Source organism: Papio anubis, chromosome 1 (genome assembly GCF_008728515.1).
Source record: "Papio anubis isolate 15944 chromosome 1, Panubis1.0, whole genome shotgun sequence".
Taxonomy (NCBI): Eukaryota; Metazoa; Chordata; class Mammalia; order Primates; family Cercopithecidae; genus Papio; species Papio anubis.
The window spans coordinates 158,813,613-158,834,491 of NC_044976.1; the positions used below are offsets into that span (position 1 = coordinate 158,813,613).

A 20,879-nucleotide genomic window follows, 5' to 3' on the forward strand; every position below is an offset into this window, starting at 1 on the left:
TAGGTGACAGTGAGAACGTGTCCCTAAAAAAAAAATTAAAACTTTTTTTGAGGTACTGTGCCAAGTACTCTATCTATATCACATAATTTAATCCTTATAATAATCCTGTGAGTTGAAGGTTCGCTCACAAGAGGAAGATCGACATTGCTTTTCTGCTTTTCAGCAACTGTGTATTGCTGTGTCTGGGGCTCCAGAGCGTGGGCTCTAGAGTCACATAGAGCCAAGCTTCTGTCCCTGGCCAGTCTGTGACCTTGAGCACATTACTGAACCCCTCCAAATGATAGTTACGTCATCTGAAAAGTGGGAATAAAATAATACTATTTCATTCTTGGGAGAAATGAGAAAATGGCAGACCCTGAAATCCCCTTCTGTGTTGTGTGGTTCAGACAAGGGCTGTACTATACCCTATGTCGTCTCCCCGATCTGCACTCTGGGTGCCTGTAGGAGCAGGAGCGGGGGCACGGGTTCACCAGCAAGGGTGGTTAGAAACAATTCCGCTCTCTGACAAGAAAATAACAGGAGGCAGACTGAGGTCTAGCCCAGGGCCTGGCACATGGTAGGCGCTCAGTAGTTTGTGGGAGGGAGGGACTGTGCGGTTGAAGAAGGGATTAAGAAGTGTTTCAGAGATGAAACGACTAGCCTTGGGGACAGAGGAGATGAGAGACAAGGTGTATGGTAGAAAATTCAGTATTCCCTCCCGACGTTCGGCCTCATTCTCTGAAATTCCTTCTCCATCACGCACTTCAGGCTGCGATAACGAAGTGGAACGAGGTGGAGTGTGGAATCGGACGAGCGACCGCAAGCCCAGGGCGGGTGAGGTTACCTGGCCGCGGCGGAGGGGGTGGGCAGGCGGCAGGGAAGGCGGGGCGGCAGAGCTGGGCTCCGGGCGGGAGGTGTGGCCGGCGGGTGCGGGCCTGTGATTGGGACTCCGCGAGAAGGCCTGGGATTGGACGGGCGAGGCAGAGCCCGCGAGGAGGTGACGCGGCTGCGGAGGTGACGCGGGCGGTCGCGCGCCCCTTCCGGCGCGGGGAGGGCGCTGAAGATCGGGGCCGCTCGGCCGCAGGCCGCCTCCAGCGCCGCGGGATGTAGCGCGGGGGACCGCGGCCCCCAGCAGAGCCCGCCCGCCAGGCTGTAAGTCTCCCCGGGGCTGCGCGGTGGGCGGGGACTCGGTGGGAGCGCGGGGACCCCGGGGGCCCCGACCCAGACCTGGGGAGGAGACAGCCGTTGGGGGAACCCGCTCCGAAGTGCCAAGGGGCCCGGGCCCCAGCCCTGGAGCCGCCCGGCCTCCCAGCGTCCAGCCGGTTGAGGTTGTAAACATTTCCGGCCCCTCCCACTGCGCGCCGCCTCCGAAGAGGCCTAGGTGCAGTGGGCGCTAGTCCCCGGCTGTCCCCCGACTCCCGGCAGTCTTGTGAGTGCTGCGCCTTTAGCCCCACGGGGTGGAGATGCATGGGTTCCCGGGATCGGGACCAGACAGCCAGAGCTAAGCCTGGCCCCGAGGCCGCCGCGCGTGGGCAGGGAGTGCTGCGGGACTAGGTCGCGAACCGCCTCTCAGCGGGGAACAGCCGCACGGGGTGGCGGGGAAGCCCAAAGGTTCCTACACCAACAATCTTTGGCAAGCCACGTCGTGACAGTGCCCTCACTTTGATGGGGTGGGAAGGGAGGTTGGTGATCGCTCTGCAGGGTTAAGGAAATCCTGAAGGCTGAAATGCGGGGCAGAATCGAAGCTACTTTGGGGGAAAATGAAATTTCATTAGCTGAGATATCTAGGATTGATGTATACTATCTTCTGTTTGAGAATTTTGGTCTTCAAGCCTTCGATTTTAAGAAAATAGGTAAGTGTTTCCCTCTGGTGCTCCGTGGGAGAATGGGAAACTGACAAGGCCAATTTCAGTTTACACCGTTTCAGATGTCAGAGGAGCACCAGGAGGCCATGGTTCTTTAGTAGATTAACCATAGTACTTCCCTCAAATAATTTGGAAGACGGGCTAGAAAATACAGCTGAGAATACATAGGCTGCGGTCTTCAAAACAAATGAAGATTATAATGGCTGGTTCTTTTCTGAAATGAAGTAATAGTGGGGTCTGTTCACTGCTTTTCTCTTTTGCTAGTAGTTGGGTAGGGCACCATGGTGCAACTTCGGTTCCTGAGGTTGTATAGTATCTGTATACTGCCAGGAATTTAGGGTGGTGCTAAACAGATTGCAATGTCGGGGTTCCGGCTTGCAGCTGCTAAGTGTATTTACTCCAGGAGTAACTTTTATGTACCCATATTGTGATTTGCACTTGGGAAATCAGTCATAAAAACCAGTGTTTCCTGTGAAGGCCCATGTTAGGGTAGACCTCCGCAAAACTATACCTAATTGTAGAGTAGAATCTGAAAGCCTTCTATTCTCAGTGGTCAAGACTTTGCCTGCAGGTAGGAGAGAATCTCAGAAAAGTAACAGGAAGCAACATTAATCCACCGATCCCCATTGCTGATTTATAAAGTACACCACCTTAAGTAGGCTTTTAGGCTATTTTCAGTTTCTTCAGTCTGGCCTCATTTTACCTTTCCAGGACTCTTTGGAAAAATGAATTGTTTACTGCCCTGGGGACTGTGCTCTTTCATGTCTTGTTCACACCATATATGCTCCTGGAATGCCCTGTTTCCATCTCCACCTGTCAAGCTCCTTTCATAAAATCTTCCACAAAACTTTTCTGATCACTTCAACTAAAGTTGCGCTTTTCTTTTGAATTCCTCCTGCACATAATGGCACTAAGCCTTGTAGAATGATATTAGGAAAGTTATTTCCCCCGTTTAGAGGCCAACAACCATTTCAACCCTCTGACTCCTCTTTGCTTTGTCTCTGTGACCACAACACCATGCATATTGTAAGTAATCCGTATTCTCAGATTAGTGAAGGTTAAGAAATTGCCCTTCTTTCTAGGCCAGTATATTTGTTCTCTGTTTCCTTAGGAAATTTCCTTTGACTTCTAATACAAAGTCAAACTGAAAACCTTTAACACTCCTACCACATTATCCTGTCCCATCTACTTATTATCACACAGGTAAGATAAGCAGTCATCTTTATATCTAGAAGCTTTGTGAATTATGATGAGGTTTTTTTCTTGGGTCAGTACTCATCAATGTTGTTATGTCCATTTGTCCCTAATGTCACTTCCTGGACTTTGTTCCTCTCACCATGCTCGAAGTTGATTCCTTTTTCCTGCTCAGAAATGTTGGGGGCACAGGCCAGGCATGGTAACTCATGCCTGTAATCTCAGCACTTTGGGAGGCTGAGGCAGGTGGATCACCTGAGGTCAGGAGTTCGAGACCAACCTGATCAACATGGCGAAACCCTGTCTCTACTAAAAATACAAAAATTATCCGGATGTGGTGGCAGGTGCCTGTAATCCCAGCTACTTGGGAGGCTGAGGCATGAGAATGAATTGCTTGAACCTGGGAGGCGGAGGTTGCAGTGAGCAGATCGTACCACTGCACTCCAACCTGGGGGATAGAGCAAGACTCTTGTCTCCAAAAAAAAAAAAAAAAAAAAGTGGGAGCTGGCATTGGCTGGGCGCGGTGGCTCACACCTGTAATCCCAGCACTTTGGGAGGCTGATGCAGGAGAATTGCTTGAGTCCAGGAGTACTAGGCTGCAGTGAGCTATTATCATGCCACACACTCCAGCCTGGGCCTGGAACTGACTGAACTGGGAGCAAGACCCTGACTCCAAAAATAAAAAATAAAAAATGGGCTGGCGTTAAAATCCTTCATATGCCTGTATACTGTTCACTTTTTTTTGTCATAACATTAGCAAAGTTTGCCTGTCAGGGCTCAAAAACACCTCTTCAGTCAGGCACAGTGGTTCATATCTGTAATCCCAGCACTTTGGGATGCCAAGGCTGGAGGGATCGAGACTAGCCTGGGCAACATAGTGAGACCTCATCTCTACAAAAACTAAACAAAATTAGCTGGGCATGGTGGCACATGCCTTTAGTCCCAGTTACTAAGACTTGGGAAGCTAAGGTGGGAGGATCGCTTGAGTCCAGCAGATTGAGGCTGCAGTGAGCTGAGATCACACCACCGCACTCCAGCCTGGATGACCGAGCAAGACCCTTTCTTAAAAGACTTCTTCTGTTGGGGAAAAACTACGAAGGAAGTCAGATTGTTTTTCCACTTCAGACTCTGGGACGCTTGGCATCAAGTAGGAGAGCTGAGGCCCTATTACTGTAGTTTGGTGATTTCAAACATGTGCTTTTGCTTTGACTCATATTTCTCCAACAAAGCTGTGAAACTATCCTCCCTAACATACAGTAGATAAGGGGAAAGATGACTGTGTTCTTTATCTATACTGCTAGACTGGTCTTGCTTTAGCACAAGAATCAGGCTAGGCATGGATAGAGCCTACCCACAGACTCTCTAAAGGCCCGGGAACTAAACTCTTAGAAACTTTGTGTCTTTGCCTCCCGGAAAGGTGTGCTATAACCTGGAAAACTTGGGAATTGGTTCACAGTATAAATGTCTCCAAAAACTATCAGTGAAGTAACTCTCCAGCTAACTGGCTGGTGATTAAAAATCAGTCTTTTCCCCAAGTTTGGCACAAGATTATCTTATTTATAGGAGTACAAACACCTCCCTGCTCCACAGCTTTACTCTCTAATATCCTAGGTTTACCCAGTTGGAAAGCTTAGTGGTAAAAGTTTATTAGCTTGAGTTGAAGAAATCCCATCAAAAATGCACTCAGTCGAGTTTGGTTCAAATATAATTTGCAATATTGGGTGTGGCAAGCTTGAGGGGAAAGGCATTTCCTCTAAAATACATAAGGACATAGAAAACTGGCAGAAAGTTGGCTCTCCTAGGATCATTGTAACACCTTAGGGGTTTGTTCTGATTTTACATCATAGACTAAAACGCACTTGTAATTCTCCATTGTTTGTGAGTGATCCACCCCATAGAAGTGGTATTTTCAGATCCTAGTATTATTTGCTCTTCTTTCTTGCCAGACGTCCGATCCCTATCTCTCCCTTTCCTGTCTCTGTGTTACTACAGTTTAGAAGACCAAACTGGACAATGGACTTTGCTCACTATGATGACATGATCTCCATTGACCTCCATTGTATGTACTTTAATGCATGATGATATATTTTGTATGATGAGTTGTAGCTGTTGGCTGGTTTGTGAGTTAACTGGGGTCTCAGGTTTTGGTGACTCTGGGTCTAGAAGATGTGTAGAGGTGATATAGGAGCTAGTGATAGAGGAGCTAGAGGGAATCAGAAGAACTAATAGTAATTGTGTTGGACTGAAAAGGGAAAAGGCTGATGATAACCAGAAGACTTGAGGGCATAAAAACTTTTCAGATCAAATGATGAAATTAGTAAGAATGCCAAGCTGGATTCTGCATATGATCTTTGGACCCTAATTGCCCACCTTAAATTTTCTCTATATTATTCTCATTGCCTCTAGTAAAATAGTTACATAGCACTCAAAATGACTAAATTTAGTGTGTGGCCGTTCTAGTTGAGGGGTTCTCTCCCTCCACTGCCCTCCTGGAGCAATCAAATTGTATCACTTATTTTTGTGCATATGACAAACTACCTATGTTATCTGGCTCTTTGAAAACAGTGCTATAACTTGTTCAACTTGTATTTTGCACAGTATCTTAGAATGCCTTAGGGTGCTGTTCCTAAATACACTTGCTAAATAATGAATGTGTTGACTTACTCTGGGGAAAGGGATAAGAGAAGCCACCACAAGCACAAGAAAATGTGCATAAGCCCTTATCTAAGTGGCTAGAAGTTAAGTCATATGCTCGCAAGCTGGAATCTGCCCCATTCATTCATTTTGAAATGGGTTCTAACCAAAATAAAGTATATTTATTATCTTATGATCCGTGTATTGCATCTCAGAACCAGAATTTTGTTTTGTTTTTTTTGTTTCTGCCCTGGTGGTCTGATCTAAATTACTGCCAACAGTATCGCAAGCTAAGTGTGCCCCTCTTTTCAGATTTATCCAAGATGCCCAAAACTATTTATGTTTTTTGCTTGCGATATAAAGTGTTTGTTTTTTGTTTTTTGTTTTTTGCTTGCGATATAATGTTTTTTTTTAGTAACGGTGCTGATTCAGTAGTACTTCACTTTGAGGAAATATGTTTTGAGGTCAGCCTATTGAGAAAGATTTCCTAGTGTCCCTGTCATGTGGGTTGCCCATCCTCAAGGTTTTCAGAGTCCTTCAGCTTCCTGTTCTCCTTGAGCCCAATTGTTCACTATGACTGTGTGCTGGCATCTCGTCAGAGTCTTGCACATTTAAAGGAAGAGGAACTGCCTATGTGTTGACACCATATAAAGGTCTGCTGTATAGCAAGTTATTGTTTTTGTCTCTCTTGGACTAAATTGCTGGTTGCTTTCAGCTGTGCTTGTGGGTTGAGCGTAGCATGACTCATGACTGTTTAGAAGCTTGAGGATTGCCCTTACCTGATGTGTTAGTAAGTGTTTCTCCAGAAAGCACCAATAGGATACATACCTATGGATAGAGGTGGGATTTATTAGGGGAATTGGCTCATGAGATTACGGAGACTAAGTCCCACAGTATGTCATCTGCAAGCTAGACAACGAGGGAAGTCCGTAACTGGTTCAGTTTAAGGCTGAAGGCCTGAGAACCCAGGGGGCTATTGGTGCACGTCCCAGAATCCCAAGGCAGGAGAACCTGGAGTTTCTGATGTCCAAGGGCAGGAAAAGAAGGGTGTCCCAGCTCCAGGAGGGAAGGAGGGGGAGAGAGAGAGAGACAGAGAGACAGACAGAGTTGGGGAGTCAGAGAAAGAGATTTATAATCCCTGAGAAGGAACTGTGATTACTCTTAGATAAAAAAGAACTAACACAAGATATCAAAGATATTTGTATATAGTGAATAGCCATGGATGATATAGTGTCTCCCTCAGGAGCAAAGTTATGTTTACTGCCCAATATAAAAGATTGGAGTTCCCTAAGCTTAAGTTTCCTCTCCCGGAATGCAACCCACTCCATGCGCAGGTGTTACCTGGCCCTCCCTGCATTGCAATGTGGTTATTTGGGTTTGGGTGGGGCTTGGGTAACCAATGCCAGAAAATGCTAATATTCTGGCAACTGCTGTTGCTATAACTAATAAAGTCCTTTGTGTGGGGTAGGGGTGGGGAAAGAACTAATCATTTACAGCATAGTGGAAATCTTTGGAAACTTTCTCCCTCTTTCCCTCTTTTTTTATTTGCATTTCCCTGAGGCCTGATTAAAGACTACTGTGAAAGTCCAACCCAGGAAAACCTAAAGTGTCCGAGATTTTTCCTAGAAAATGGAATTCTGGGTTTTTCTGATTTTGTGTGTGCCTGTCTCTAGTTTCTGAAATACTCATTTGAGTGGGGCTTAGATTATGGGTTGTGGTGGTTGAAACAAGTTCTTGCGGAGCTGGTTATTAGGTATGTGTGGCAAAGGGTAAACTGGGGCTGCCTCCTTGTCTTTACCTTCCTGCTTCCAGGTAAGTTCTTGCTTGCTTGCGGGACAGATTGTAATGAAAGCTTGTTATCCCAGGGTTGAACTCAGGCTATAATGCTATAATAGAATTAGTAGACTTCGCAGAGAAATTAACCACTAGGCATCTGTCCCATAACCAAGTTCCTTTTGTATGCATGACACATTTATCAAAGCATTTGTAGATAAGGTCCAACTGAGTTCAGTTGGCATTTAGTTCATTTCTAAACCTGGATGATCTTGTAGTAATTGCAGCCAGATGATGGCTTTATATTTTTGTTCCTCAGTCTCAGAGCTAGGCCTTTCTTGGGCAGAGTGAGCTTTGGGAGTGGTAGGTGAGACTCTTCTCACTAAATGGTTCCATACCTGTGGGAGTGAGTTGAGGGTGGGTAGCTGTTTTTCTGTGGTGACAGTTTGGTGCAGTAACCTTAGATCATTTGAAAGCAAGCAACTAGGTGTTACATTTTCAGCCTTACTTATAAGATCAGTGAGGTTCTGGGTAAAGCCTGACGTTAAAGAGGGAGGACAGGAATAGATTTCATTTAAGCAATTAACTGGCCTTTAGAATTGGAGACAGGATATGGGTTGATTAGCTTCTTATTCAATATTAGAGTATAGAAATGAAACTGTAAGAGGAATAAATTGTCAATCCTTCATATTTGTGTTTGCTTTTAGTGTCTACTATCACAGGGCGATCTCTGCCCCCTGGGGCTGAGAGACCCCAACCTTTCCCCAAGCTGAAGCTGCAGGGTATTGAGGTACCAGCCAGATGTCTTCCCACAAAGGATCTGTGGTGGCACAGGGGAATGGGACTCCTGCCAGTAACAGGGAAACTGACACGGTGGAACTGGCTGAACTAGGACCCCTGCTAGAAGAGAAGGGCAAACGGGTAATCGCCAACCCAACCAAAGTAAGTCATCTTCCCAGGAGTCATCCCCTTGTTTAGTTTCTCTCCTTAGAACTCTCTCAGTTTCTCTTTTTTAAGATCTCAGTGTCCAAAAGGAGGAACATTGCATTCTGGAAATGTCTCTATCCGAGTCTCTATCATACTATTATAAACATCTTGTTGTCTGCTTTCCCCATTGTAAGCTTTTGGGAATTCACTCATCTTTGTAACGCCAGTGCCTAGCACAAGGCCTGCAGTCCAATAAATAATCAGTAAATATCTGAATGAATGAAGGAAGCAGTCAATTAGGATTAGGTTTGGCTTCATATAACACACAAAAATCCTTACAGGTTTGACAGGACAGAAGTCTCTCAAGCAAAAGAATTTCAGAAGTAACCAATCCAGGGCTAATATGGAGACTCTACCACTGTCAGGCACCTGTGTTGCTCCCCCATCACTCTTAATATGTTGCCCATCATACCCACATTCTACCCCCCATGAAGGGAAAGGAGAAGAAAGGCCCTCTCTTTCCCTTTTATTCTTATTGAGATAAGGTCTTGCCATGTTGCCCAGGCTAATCTTTTAAACTCCTAGGCTCAAGTGATCCTCCTGCCTCAGCCTCCCAAAGTGTTGGAATTACAGGTGTGAGCCACTGTGCCCGGCCACCTCTTTCCCTTTTAAAGGGACTATCTCTACTAAAAAATACAAAAATTAGCTGGGTGTGGTGGCACTCGCCTGTAATCCCAGCTACTCGGGAGGCTGAGGCAGGAGAATCACTTGTACCTGGGAGGCAGAGGTTGCAGTGAGCTGAGATCCTGCCATTGTACTCCACCCTGGGCAACAAGAGTGAAACCCCCTCTCAGAAAAACAAAAATAAAGGGACTATCAGGAAGTACCTCATAACACTTAGGCCAGAACTTACTTACATAGCTATATTCAGCTGCAGTGGAGGTTGGAAAGTGCAGCCTGAGTAAAATTGCAGTAACATTGCCACCCTGAACAAAACTGTGGACTTTGTTACTTAGGAAGAGAGAGAATGGACATTGGGGTAGGCTGGCTGGAAGCTGTAGCACAAAATCTAAGATGGACAATGTGTTTACCAGTGACCATCAACAACAGGAGAGAAATAGCCCAGAAAAGGAGTTGAACTGCCAGGCTTTCTATAGACATGATTCAGAGCCTTGGGATAGAGAGAGAGAGAAAAGTTCCCTTCCTTTCACAGGCAAGTGCTCTCCTGGGTGTGCTCTTTTAGGCCCTGGAGTCAGTACTGCTGTTTTCCATGGAACCAGTTTGGAGGCCCTGGTACTCCTGGGAGCTACTATAGATACAAAGTTTCAATCATGACAGCATCCCTAGAGTCAGTGAACAGGGAACTCTGAACAGAATTATTGTTATGGAACTCTCTGAGACTCTGTCTTTTTCATTGTTTTGAAAATGTAGGCTGGGCTGGTAGCACAGCCTGTAATCCCAGCACTTTGGTAGGCCGAGACGGGAGGATCACTTGAGGTCAGGAGTTCCAGTCTGGCCAAGATGGTGAAACTGCATCTCTACTAAAAGTACAAAAATTAGGCAGGCGTGGTGGTGGGCGCCTGTAATCCCAGCTACTTGGAGGCCAAGGCATGAGAATTGCTTGAACCTGGGAGGCGGAGGTTGCAGTGAACAGAGATTGCACCACTGTATTCCAGCCTGGGTGACAGAGGGATATTCCATCTCAAAAAAAAAAAAAAAGAAAGAAAATGTAATGGCCTAGAAGAGAGAACTCTTTGGGAAACTGAGGAAAGTTGAGAACCACTATCCTAGAGGAAAGGATGTCATTCAGTACCTAGAGCTGGTATGCTAATCCTGCATTCCCCCAATGCTAGTCTCTGTGAGAGTCCTTTTACACACTGCATAGATGTTCACTCCAGCATTTATGAAGTATTAATAAATTTCTAACTAGTATTGTAAACTAAGTATGTATGCTTTTGGAGAAGAGACCACAAGACCCTCTGTAGGAAAGAGGCTGGGCAGAAGGCGTTAGGTTTGGGTTTTTCTGGGTCTCTGCTCTGGAATAGTACAGTTTATGAGATGACTCCCTGGATTGTTGTGGGGTTTTTCCCCCACAGGCTGAAGAAGAGCAAACATGTCCAGTGCCCCAGGAAGAAGAGGAGGAGGTGCGGGTACTGACACTTCCCCTGCAAGCCCACCACGCCATGGAGAAGATGGAGGAGTTTGTGTACAAGGTATGGCCTATGAGTTTCTGTCCTGGAAGAGGAAGGGCAGCAGGCCTGTCTGGGATGTCCCCAGCCAGCAAGCTTCCACTGGGTTGAAGAGCTTTTACTCCTGGGAAGGAGTGGATTTGCCATCTACTCCCTGGATCCTGTCCATAGTGCATGGATCCTAGATTAAGAACCCCTACTCTAAAAAGACGTGGTAAAGAACTTAGAATCTAATTGGTGGAGGGATGGGACATGAGATAGAATCTCCTGGAGAGGGGCAAAGGAGGGATCTGTGTGCTTTTTAAAATGATGTTTATAATTGTTTTGTTTTTATTCAGTATGTCAATTTTGAGATTTCAAGTAGCCTAAAGGAAGTTGTACCATATTTTTTTTTTTTTTTTGAGACGGAGTTTTGCTCTTGTCTCCCAGGTGCAATGGCACGATCTCAGCTCGCCGCAACCTCTGCCGTCCGGGTTCAAGCCATTCTCCTGCCTCAGCCTCCCGAGTAGCTGGGATTACAGGCATGTGCCACCACGCCCAGCTAATTTTTGTACTTTCAGTAGAGACAGGGTTTCTCCATGTTGGTCTGGCTGGTCTCGAACTCCCAACCTTAGGTGATCCGCCCACCTTGGCCTCTCAAAGTGGTGGAATTACAGGCGTGAGCCACTGTGCCCAGCCTGGTTGCACCATATTTTCTTAAAAGGTTGAGAAACACTTACTTAAAACTTCTCCAGATAAACTAGCATAAAACAAAGACAAAGGGATTTTTTGTTGTTGTTGTTGGAGTACAGAGTCTTGCTTGGTCACCCAGGCTGGAGTGCAGTGGTGCAGTCTCCACTCACTGCAACCTCCGCCTCCCAGGTTCAAATGATTCTCCTGCCTCGGCCTCCCAAGTAGTTGGGTTTACAGGTGCCTGCCACCATGCCCAGTTTTTGTATTTTTAGTAGAGACAGGGTTTCACCATGTTGATCAGGCAGGTCTTGAACTCCTGACGTCAGGTGATCCACCCGCCTCAGCCTCCCAAAGTGCTAGGATTACAGGCATGAGCCGCAGCACCCAGCCAGGATTTTTTTTTTTTTTTTTTTAATGGTCAAAATATGAGTCAGGACTCTGCTAGTCCCATTCATGCTATGTCTTGGATATCTCCCAGTCCAGGCTGGTTCTCCACTACTACCTAGGACCATTCAGAGCCTGATTGACATCTTCTTAGACTGGTTCTCCATCATTGCTTGTCCTTGGGGAAGGTACTATTCTCTAGTGCCCTACCTAGAGAAAGTGTATATGTTCTAGGTCTGGGAGGGACGTTGGAGGGTCATCCCATATGATGTGCTCCCTGACTGGCTAAAGGACAATGACTATCTGCTACATGGTCACAGACCACCCATGCCCTCCTTTCGAGCTTGCTTCAAGAGCATCTTCCGCATCCATACAGAAACTGGCAACATCTGGACCCATCTGCTTGGTGAGTGGTTTGGATGGGGAAAAGTCGAATTCATTGTCTCCCTAACTGCCGAGGGATTATAGAGCCGAACAGAGTTGCTCGGATTCATTGACAGTTGGGGTTCTGCCTTTAAACTACTAATGACCTTGGTTGACCCTTGATCACTGATCTTTAAGACTGAGAGTAAAAGGCCTAGAAACCAAAGAAACTGGGACTAGATATTCTTTTGTGATCCCTGGCAGAACTGTTCTAGGTGGAGACAATTCCCTGTACTTCATAATTTCCGACTATAAAAGTAAAATGTAGGCCGGGCGCGGTGGCTCAAGCCTGTAATCCCAGCACTTTGGGAGGCCGAGACAGGCGGATCACGAGGTTCGGAGATCGAGACCATCCTGGGGAACACGGTGAAACCCCATCTCTACTAAAAAGTACAAAAAAACTAGCCGGGCGAGGTGGCGGCCGCCTGTAGTCCCAGCTACTCGGGAGGCTGAGGCAGGAGAATGGCATAAACCCGGGAGGTGGAGCTTGCAGTGACCTGAGATCCGGCCACTGCACTCCAGCCTGGGCGACAGAGCGAGACTCCGTCTCAAAAAAAAAAGTAAAATGCTAACGTTTCAAAAAATGGTCTTTTTGTCTGGGTTTCTGTGACCGGTGCCACTTTCTTTGAAACTTTTGACTGCAGTTACACAGCTAAACCTCATAGCTTTCTGATTTTTTCTTTTTTTTCAATAGCTCTTGGGCTACAAAGGGTGGGGATTGGATTTGGTTACATGGATGAATTATATACTGGTGAATTCTGAGATTTTAATGCACCTATCACCTGAGCAGTGTACATTGTACCCAATATGTAGTTTTTCTATCCTACACCCCTATCTCACCCTCCCGCTTCTGAGTCTCCATAATCCATTATATCACTCTGTAGGCCTTTGCATACTCATAGCTTAGCTCCCACTTGTAAGTGAGAACATACATAGTATTTGATTTTTCATTCCTAAGTTACTTCACTTAGAATAGTGGCCTTCAGCTTCATTCAGGTTGCTGCAAAAGACATTATTGCATTCGTTTTTATGGCTGAGTAGTATTCCATGGTGTATATACACCACATTTTCTTTATTCACTCATTGGTCAATGGACACTTAGGTTGGTTCCATATCTTTAGAGTTGTGAATTGTGCTACAATAAACATAACATGGGCATGTGTCTTTTTCATATGACTGCTTTTCCTTTGGGTAGATACCTAGTAGTGGGATTGGTGGATCAAATAGTAGCTCTACTTTTAGTTCTTTAAGGAATCTCTGTACCCTTTTCCATAAAGGTTATACTAATTTATAATTTACATTCCCGCAAGGAGTGTATAAGCATTCCCCTTTCACCACATCCATGCCAACATCTGTTGTTTTTTGACTTCTTAATAATGGCCTTTCTTGCAGGAATAAGGTGGTATCTCATAGTGCTTTTAATTTCTATTTCCCTGATCGTTAGTGATGTTGCCCGTAGCTCACTGATTCAAAAACATCAACTGTCAAAGCGTACACATTCCCTTTTTTCTTACAGGTTTTTTTAATTTTACCCTCCTGCAGGTTTCGTGCTGTTTCTCTTTTTGGGAATCTTGACCATGCTCAGACCAAATATGTACTTCATGGCCCCTCTACAGGAGAAGGTGGTTTTTGGGATGTTCTTTTTGGGTGCAGTGCTCTGCCTCAGCTTCTCCTGGCTCTTTCACACCGTCTATTGTCATTCAGAGAAAGTCTCTCGGACTTTTTCCAAGTGAGTTGAAAGAACACCATAGGAAAGGACTGTGCACTGTTGTCACATCTTGAGATCCCAGTGCTTACTGGGTGCTAGGAGCTCATATTACTCCTAAAGGTTTCTTGATATGCCAGAGGAAAACCTCTCTGTTCTGTGGGGATAGTGGGGTGATGAAGCTTTTCTCCTGAACAGTTAATGAACAGACTTGCTGCATCCTCCTCAACAGATGGAGGGACCAATTGTGGAATATATTTTCTACCTGAAAAGTACTATCTTTTGTGCAGCTTAGAGTGCCAGTGCACTGGCTGCTTTCCAAGACCTTGTACCCATTCCTAGCGTAACTTACTATTAGCCCAAGCCAGAGTAGGGTGTGGTGAATAGTCTGTGCTTCATTCTGCTGGTGCTTCTACCCACCAGTCAAGTAAAGCTTATCTTTGCTGCCCATGCATTGCTGGAAGCTCCAGATGTCCATCATCGTGTGCTTTCTCTCTTCCCCAGCTGTGAGCCTGGGGTTCTATTTGTTTGCTTGTTTTTGTTATTATTGGTTTTGGTGGTGACAGTGGTATATTATTTTGTTTTTCCTAACAACATCAGTAAGAAGGGTACATTTTCCTCATTTAAAAAGTCAACTAAGATAGAAAAAGCTAGAGTATCCCTTAGTGCCACTCCCAATTTAAGAATTTTGTTTTTAGAACTCATTCTATCAGAATAGGAGAATTTTCAAAGCCCTTCCTGAGTGTGATGCTGGGAACCAGCTGGATTGTGATGGAATTTCTATATTCGAGTGTCTACTAGGGGAGATACAGCTGTTCACTAGTAAGGGAAAGGGATAGAGTTCTTTGAATGGGGATTCTTAGAGACTTTTCCATCGTAAAATAGAAGTGACCTTGTGGAATTTTAATCCAGAATACAGGATAGATTGTATGGGAAGTGAGGGGATGGTTCAATCTGGGAGCAGGTGGAGAACAGAAAGAGCTAGTTAAAGGAGCCATACAAATTCATTTCTCCCACTGATTTGTTTCATTTTTGTGGTTCTTTTTAGACTGGACTATTCAGGGATTGCTCTTCTAATTATGGGGAGCTTTGTCCCCTGGCTCTATTATTCCTTCTACTGCTCCCCACAGCCACGGCTCATCTACCTCTCCATCGTCTGTGTCCTGGGCATTTCTGCCATCATTGTGGCGCAGTGGGACCGGTTTGCCACTCCTAAGCACCGGCAGACAAGAGCAGGTAGGTCGGAAGACATATGTCAACCTCAAAAGTATTTAGACCTTAGGCCTAATAGGCTCAAACCTATCTGAGCCTTAAGGTTTGCAGCTTGAGAACCCCACCCAAGCCCTGATTTGTGTTTCAGAACTTTCAAAACAGCATCAATTTCAAAGCTCAGTTCATACTATTTCAGTAGAATGCTAATAGGACAGATCATTACCCAGCTGGTCAATTAACTGCAAGCACAGATATAGCTACTCTTATACTTGGTCTGTGACAGTTTAAAAATGTAGCAAGCACAGTAATTTTAGTGACCTGAGTCCCAAGCTCAGACCAATGGATTAAAATTAAAACCCTCAGAGGCATTTTACTAAGGGAATGGAATACCTGGTTTGGTGAATGAAAATACCTTGAGCATAAACACTGGTAACAAAGTAGTAGCTACAAGCATAAACATCTTTGTGTTGTCTCATCTCATCTGGACTCTTATTTTAAGCTTTCGTTACTTGCAGCAACACCACCAATTACCACTAGTCTTTAGCTCCTTTACAATTAATATCTGCTATATTTTAACCTTCAGTTAATTAAATATTGTCTGGGAGCAGTGGCTCACATCTGTTATCCCAGCACTTTGGGGGGCCGAGGCGGGCGGATCACTTGAAGTCAGGAGTTCGAGACTAGCCTCTCCAACATGGTAAAACCCTGTTTTTATTAAAAATATAAAAGTTAGTCGGCGCTGTGGCAGGCGCCTGTAATCCCAGCTCCTCGAGAGGCTGAGGCGGGAGAATCACTTGAACCCAGGGAGGGCAGAGGTTGCAGTGAGCCAAGATTGCGCTGCTGCACTCCAGCCTGGGCAACAAAGAAAGACTCTATGTCAAAAAAAAAAAAGAGAAAAGAAAAGAAAGAGAGAAAAGGAAAAGAAAAGAAAAGAAAAATAATAATGAAATATTTATCAAGCACCAGCCACGTGCCATGCACTGTGCTTAAACAAGGGTATCTACAAAGATGGAGAGGTAGTCCCTGCCCTTCAGTTATGTGTAGTGTAATGGTATTGAGACAAGTACCCATTCTTCCCTTGCTCTTGCCTTATCTGTGTGTCCCGGCAGCTACAGGATAACTGCTAATCTGGGTATATCTGTCTACTCAGGAGGTCAGAGTCCCGGTTATGTAAGACTTTTATGATCTTAACAGGAAGCCTCCTGTACGCTTCTCTGACTTGGGAGCCAACTGAAGCCTTTGCCATCTAAGTTCTGTACCCAAATTAGACATCAGAGGGTCTTGACATATCATTTTTACCTAAATTCCTTAACAGATAATGAAAAATACGAGATGTTTGTTCTTGGTGCTCCTTAAAAGGTAGTAAGCACTTACACAGCTTCTTCCCGTTCAGGACATAGAAGAAATATCTGCTGAGTGTTATCCATCTGGTAACTAAGTTTCCTAAATATGTACTGTTCATCCAAAAATAGCTAATTATCATAAACATTGAAATTTCAGAGTAAGCAGTGCCTTCCATGTGGTGGCTGTTTCCTTGTCTGACAGTCTTATGTCTGTTCTGTTCAGGCGTGTTCCTGGGACTTGGCTTAAGTGGCGTCGTGCCCACCATGCACTTTACTATTGCTGAGGGCTTTGTCAAGGCCACCACAGTGGGCCAGATGGGCTGGTTCTTCCTCATGGCTGTGATGTACATCACTGGAGCTGGCCTTTATGCTGCTCGAATTCCTGAGCGCTTCTTTCCTGGAAAATTTGACATATGGGTAAGAAATGAGTCTTCCAGCAGGGCCTGTGATGGTGAATGAACAGCCCACATTTAAAGGTCTGAGGCAAAGGTGGTGAGAGACTGGATCATATAGTGTGTGGAGGTACATATATGTACATTGAAGGAAAATTGTCAGTGTTAACATTTTGGTGTATTTCTGACAAGGACTGTGTTTTTAAAACTATACCACTTTTATGATATTAAAACAAATTTGTTTAATTAAGGAGAAACTAGAAGTAGCAAATGCTTTCTCCTACTTGTTTCTTATTCCTCCTTGCATTATCCTAAAGGCTCTTCTCTTTTTTATTCCTACAGTTCCAGTCTCATCAGATTTTCCATGTCCTGGTGGTGGCAGCAGCCTTTGTCCACTTCTATGGGGTCTCCAACCTTCAGGAATTCCGTTACGGCCTGGAAGGCGGCTGTACTGATGACACCCTTCTCTGAGCCTTCCCACCTGCGGGGTGGAGGAGGAACTTCCCAAGTGCTTTTAAAAATAACTTCTTTGCTGAAGTGAGAGGAAGAGTCTGAGTTGTCTGTTTCCAGAAGAAACCTCTTAGAGAATTCAGTACCAACCAAGCTTCAGCCCAGTTTCACCCCCACTGGGCAATAAACTTTCCATTTCCATTCTCCTAGCTGGGGATGGGGCATGGTGAGACTTAGCCATCCCCCCCCAGCAGTTACCCTCCTCAGCAAGGCATCTACCGGTCCCTCACAGAGACAGTACTTTGAAACTCATGTTGAGATTTTATCCTCTCCTCCAGCCATTTTGGGAAAATTTTGGACTGGGACTCTTCAGAAATTCTGTCTTTTTTTCTGGAAGTAAATGTCCCTCCCTTACCCCCATCCTTAACTTTGTATCCTGGCTTATAACAGGCCATCCATTTTTGTAGCACACTTTTCAAAAACAATTATATACCCTGGTCCCATCTTTCTAGGGCCTGGATCTGCTTACAGAGCAGGAAGAAGCAAGCCACCAACTTTTACCTAGCCCGGCTAATCATGGAAGTGTGTCCAGGCTTCAAGTAACTTGAGTTTTAATTTTTTTTTTTTTTTCTTGGCAGAGTAATGTAAAATTTAAATGGGGAAAGATATTTAATATTTAATACTAAGCTTTAAAAAGAAACCTGCTATCATTGCTATGTATCTTGATGCAAAGACTATGATGTTAATAAAAGAAAGTACAGAAGACACTTGGCATTCAAAGATTTCACATGTATGGTCTTGATTATTTGCACACAACTCCAAAAGATTAAGTCAGACCTGTGATAATTTCAGATTCTCCTGAGGCACAAATTTGAATCATAGGCATTGACAGGCTGGCACATGCAGGCCAATAAATGAACCTAATTGAATTCCTAGCATCCGTTCCCCAATACAGCTTTTTTATGTAATTGTTGCACGAATTATCTTTTTACATTTTTAAATTTTTTTTTTCATAGAGCCATTTGAAAAGAACAGACCATCTTGTTAGAGAAATCAGTATGTTATAGTAGTGTTCAATAATTAGGAGATTCTCAGGGCCGGGTGCAATGGCTCACGCCTATAATCCCAGCACTTTGGGACTCCGAGGCGGGTGTATTGCTTGAGACCGGGAGTTCAAGACCAACATGGCCAACATGGTAAAACCCCATCTCTACTAAAAATACAAAAATTAGCCTCGTGTGGTGGTGGGCGCCTGTAATCCCAGCTACTCAGGAGGCTAAGGCACGAGAATCACTTGAACCCGGGAGGTGGAGGTTGCAGTGAGCTGAGATCACACCGCTGCACTCGCCTGGGCAACAGAGCAAGACTGTCTCAAAAAAATAATAGTAATAGGTTGGACGCGGTGACTCATGCCTTTAAGCACTTTGGGAGGCTGAGGTGGGTGGATCACAAGGTCAGGAGTTCAAGACCAGCCTGGCCAAGATGGTGAAACCCTGTCTCTACTAAAAATAAAAAAATTAGCCAGACATGGCAGGCCCGTGTAATCCCAGCTACTTGTTGCTTGAACTTGGGAGGCGGACGTTGCAGTGAGCCAAGATGGTGTCACTGCATTCCAGGCAACAGAGTGATACTCCATCTCAAAAAAAAAAAAAAAAGTAATAGTAGTAATAATTAGAAGATTATCAAAAGTGTTGGAATAGATCCCAAAGTTTAGGGATATATCCCACGTTGCCTAAGGTTGTCTCATCCAGGGGTCATTCCATGCCTTTCAGTGCTACTGTGAATTGTTCTCAAGCTGACATGAGTGCTGTTCATTATATAGCACAAGATAGCAGTAATCACTTCTCAGCTAATACAGGCAGTTTAAGGGCAGTCTTCTTGAGTTAAGGTTGGGTTCACATCAAGGGTCAAGTTTCTACAGTGGAAGAACAAATTATCCTTTTAAAAAAATAATCCACCTACACCAACAGGAAAAGTTTCTCTGCCTCAAGTGGTAACCAGGGAAATGTAAATTAAAACCAAAATGATAAACTGTCTCACTCTGACCAGACTGAAACCAAATTAGAAGCCTAATATTGAGTGTTGGTGCAGATGTGGAGCAGACCAGATGCTGCTGGTGGAAGTATACATTGGCAGGACCACTTTATGTGGACACACACAGAGTATATACATGTTACAACATTCAAACGTTTCGTGAAACGACACTATACAATATGAAATGCATCTGATACCTACCCTAGGTTACTTAAAAACAGTGCTGGCTGACCCACTAAATTGTTCTCATGACTCAGTAATGGGTCACTACTCGCGCTTCGAAACACACTGCTCTTGAAAAACCTGGCTTGTGCCAAAGGGTTCATTGCAACTGTCTAGTAGCAAAATATTGCAAACAAGCCAAATGTCCAAAACTGTTGAATGGAAACATGTATCTTGGTGTATTCATATAATGAAACACTACTGGTGAAAATGAATTACAGTGACAACCAACAAGATGGTTGAGCCTCAGAAATAAGATTGGCAGGAAGGGAGGGAAGCAACAGAATACATTTGCATAATTGCATGTATGTAAAATTAAGAAACTTGCTAAATTAATGATAGGTTTAAGGATACAAACACGATAAAAACTTTAAAGAGGGAATGTTAATTCAGAATAATGTTTACCTCTGAAGGACTAAGAATCTTTAAAGTTTATGTTATTTGAAGTTAGGTGGTGACCACATGTGTGATCCTTGTGCCTAGGATCATGTGATACTTACTGCCTTTATACAATGAATGTTTTATATGTTTAATCCAAAACCATTTTAAGTCTTAAAAAATGCTTGAGGAACTGTTGGCAGAAGTCACAAACTGATGACCCATACATCAAAAACATCCATAGACATGTTTGGCCTTGCACAGTGAGAATCATCAACGGTGGCTCAAAAGCAGTTATGTATGTCCTTTATAGAAGGCTGGTGCTCTCCAGTTCATCATGGTCCCTACCTAGAATGATGGTCTCAGTGCAGTCATCTGCTGGCCCTTGCAGGCATCTGAGTTTGCAGCCGCTAGTATAAGAAATGGAAGGAAACCTAGGGATCGTATCTGATCCAACTCCATGTTCTAGATGAGGAAATGAGATCCATAGCCGTTCAGAAGGCTTAGTGTGTGGGGGAGGATTGCACGAGTCCAGGAGTTGGAGGCTGTAGTGAGCTGTTACCACACCACTGCACTCCAGTCTAGGTGACAGAGCAAGAGCCTATCTCTTAAAAACATAAAATGAAATAAATTTAAAAACAACCTAATGTGTGTTTCTTCATTTCCCCGTACTAGACGAGATCAGGGAAAGAGGATCTAAGAGAGAACATTTATTGAGCACCTATTTGGTACTTTTAGTATGTCATTTTATATCGTTGACTCTGTGGAATACATAGTAAGTGTAGGTAGAAAATAAGTCTTTCCCCTAGTTCTTCATTCACTAATAGGAAAGGGATAGAATCAGATTCTCAGCTTTCATTCTTGGCCTTTTTTTTTTTCTTTTTTGAGACAGAGTCTTGCTCTGTTACCCAGGCTGGAGTGCCATGGTGCGATCTCGGCTCACTGCAACCTGGCTCACTGGGGTTCAAGCGATTCTCCTGCCTCAGCCTCCCAAGTAGCTGGGATTACAGGCACATGCCACAAAGCCCAGCTAATTTTTGTATTTTTAGTAGAGATGGGGTTCCACCATGTTGGCCGGGGGCTGGTCTCAAACTCCTGACCTC

General features: G+C 44.5%; 1 protein-coding gene across 5 annotated transcripts; it reads left to right on the forward strand.

The window, feature by feature from the left end:
* The first annotated feature begins 797 nt into the window (after positions 1–797).
* ADIPOR1 (adiponectin receptor 1) lies at positions 798–17,925 on the forward strand. Of its 5 annotated transcripts, XM_009189718.2 has the most exons (9): positions 925–1,131; positions 5,031–5,097; positions 8,153–8,387; positions 10,469–10,585; positions 11,852–12,023; positions 13,583–13,769; positions 14,794–14,981; positions 16,524–16,717; positions 17,035–17,925. In XM_009189718.2, the coding sequence occupies exons 3-9, from the start codon at positions 8,247–8,249 to the stop codon at positions 17,161–17,163; spliced, it is 1,128 nt and encodes a 375-aa protein (XP_009187982.1). In that variant the 5' UTR covers positions 925–1,131; positions 5,031–5,097; positions 8,153–8,246; the 3' UTR covers positions 17,164–17,925. The 5 variants fall into 5 exon arrangements, with proteins under 5 accessions (XP_031512804.1, XP_009187982.1, XP_003893334.1 ...); XM_031656944.1 differs by lacking the exons at positions 925–1,131; positions 5,031–5,097 and adding an exon at positions 798–813; XM_003893285.3 differs by lacking the exon at positions 5,031–5,097.
* Positions 17,926–20,879: the final 2,954 nt, after the last annotated feature.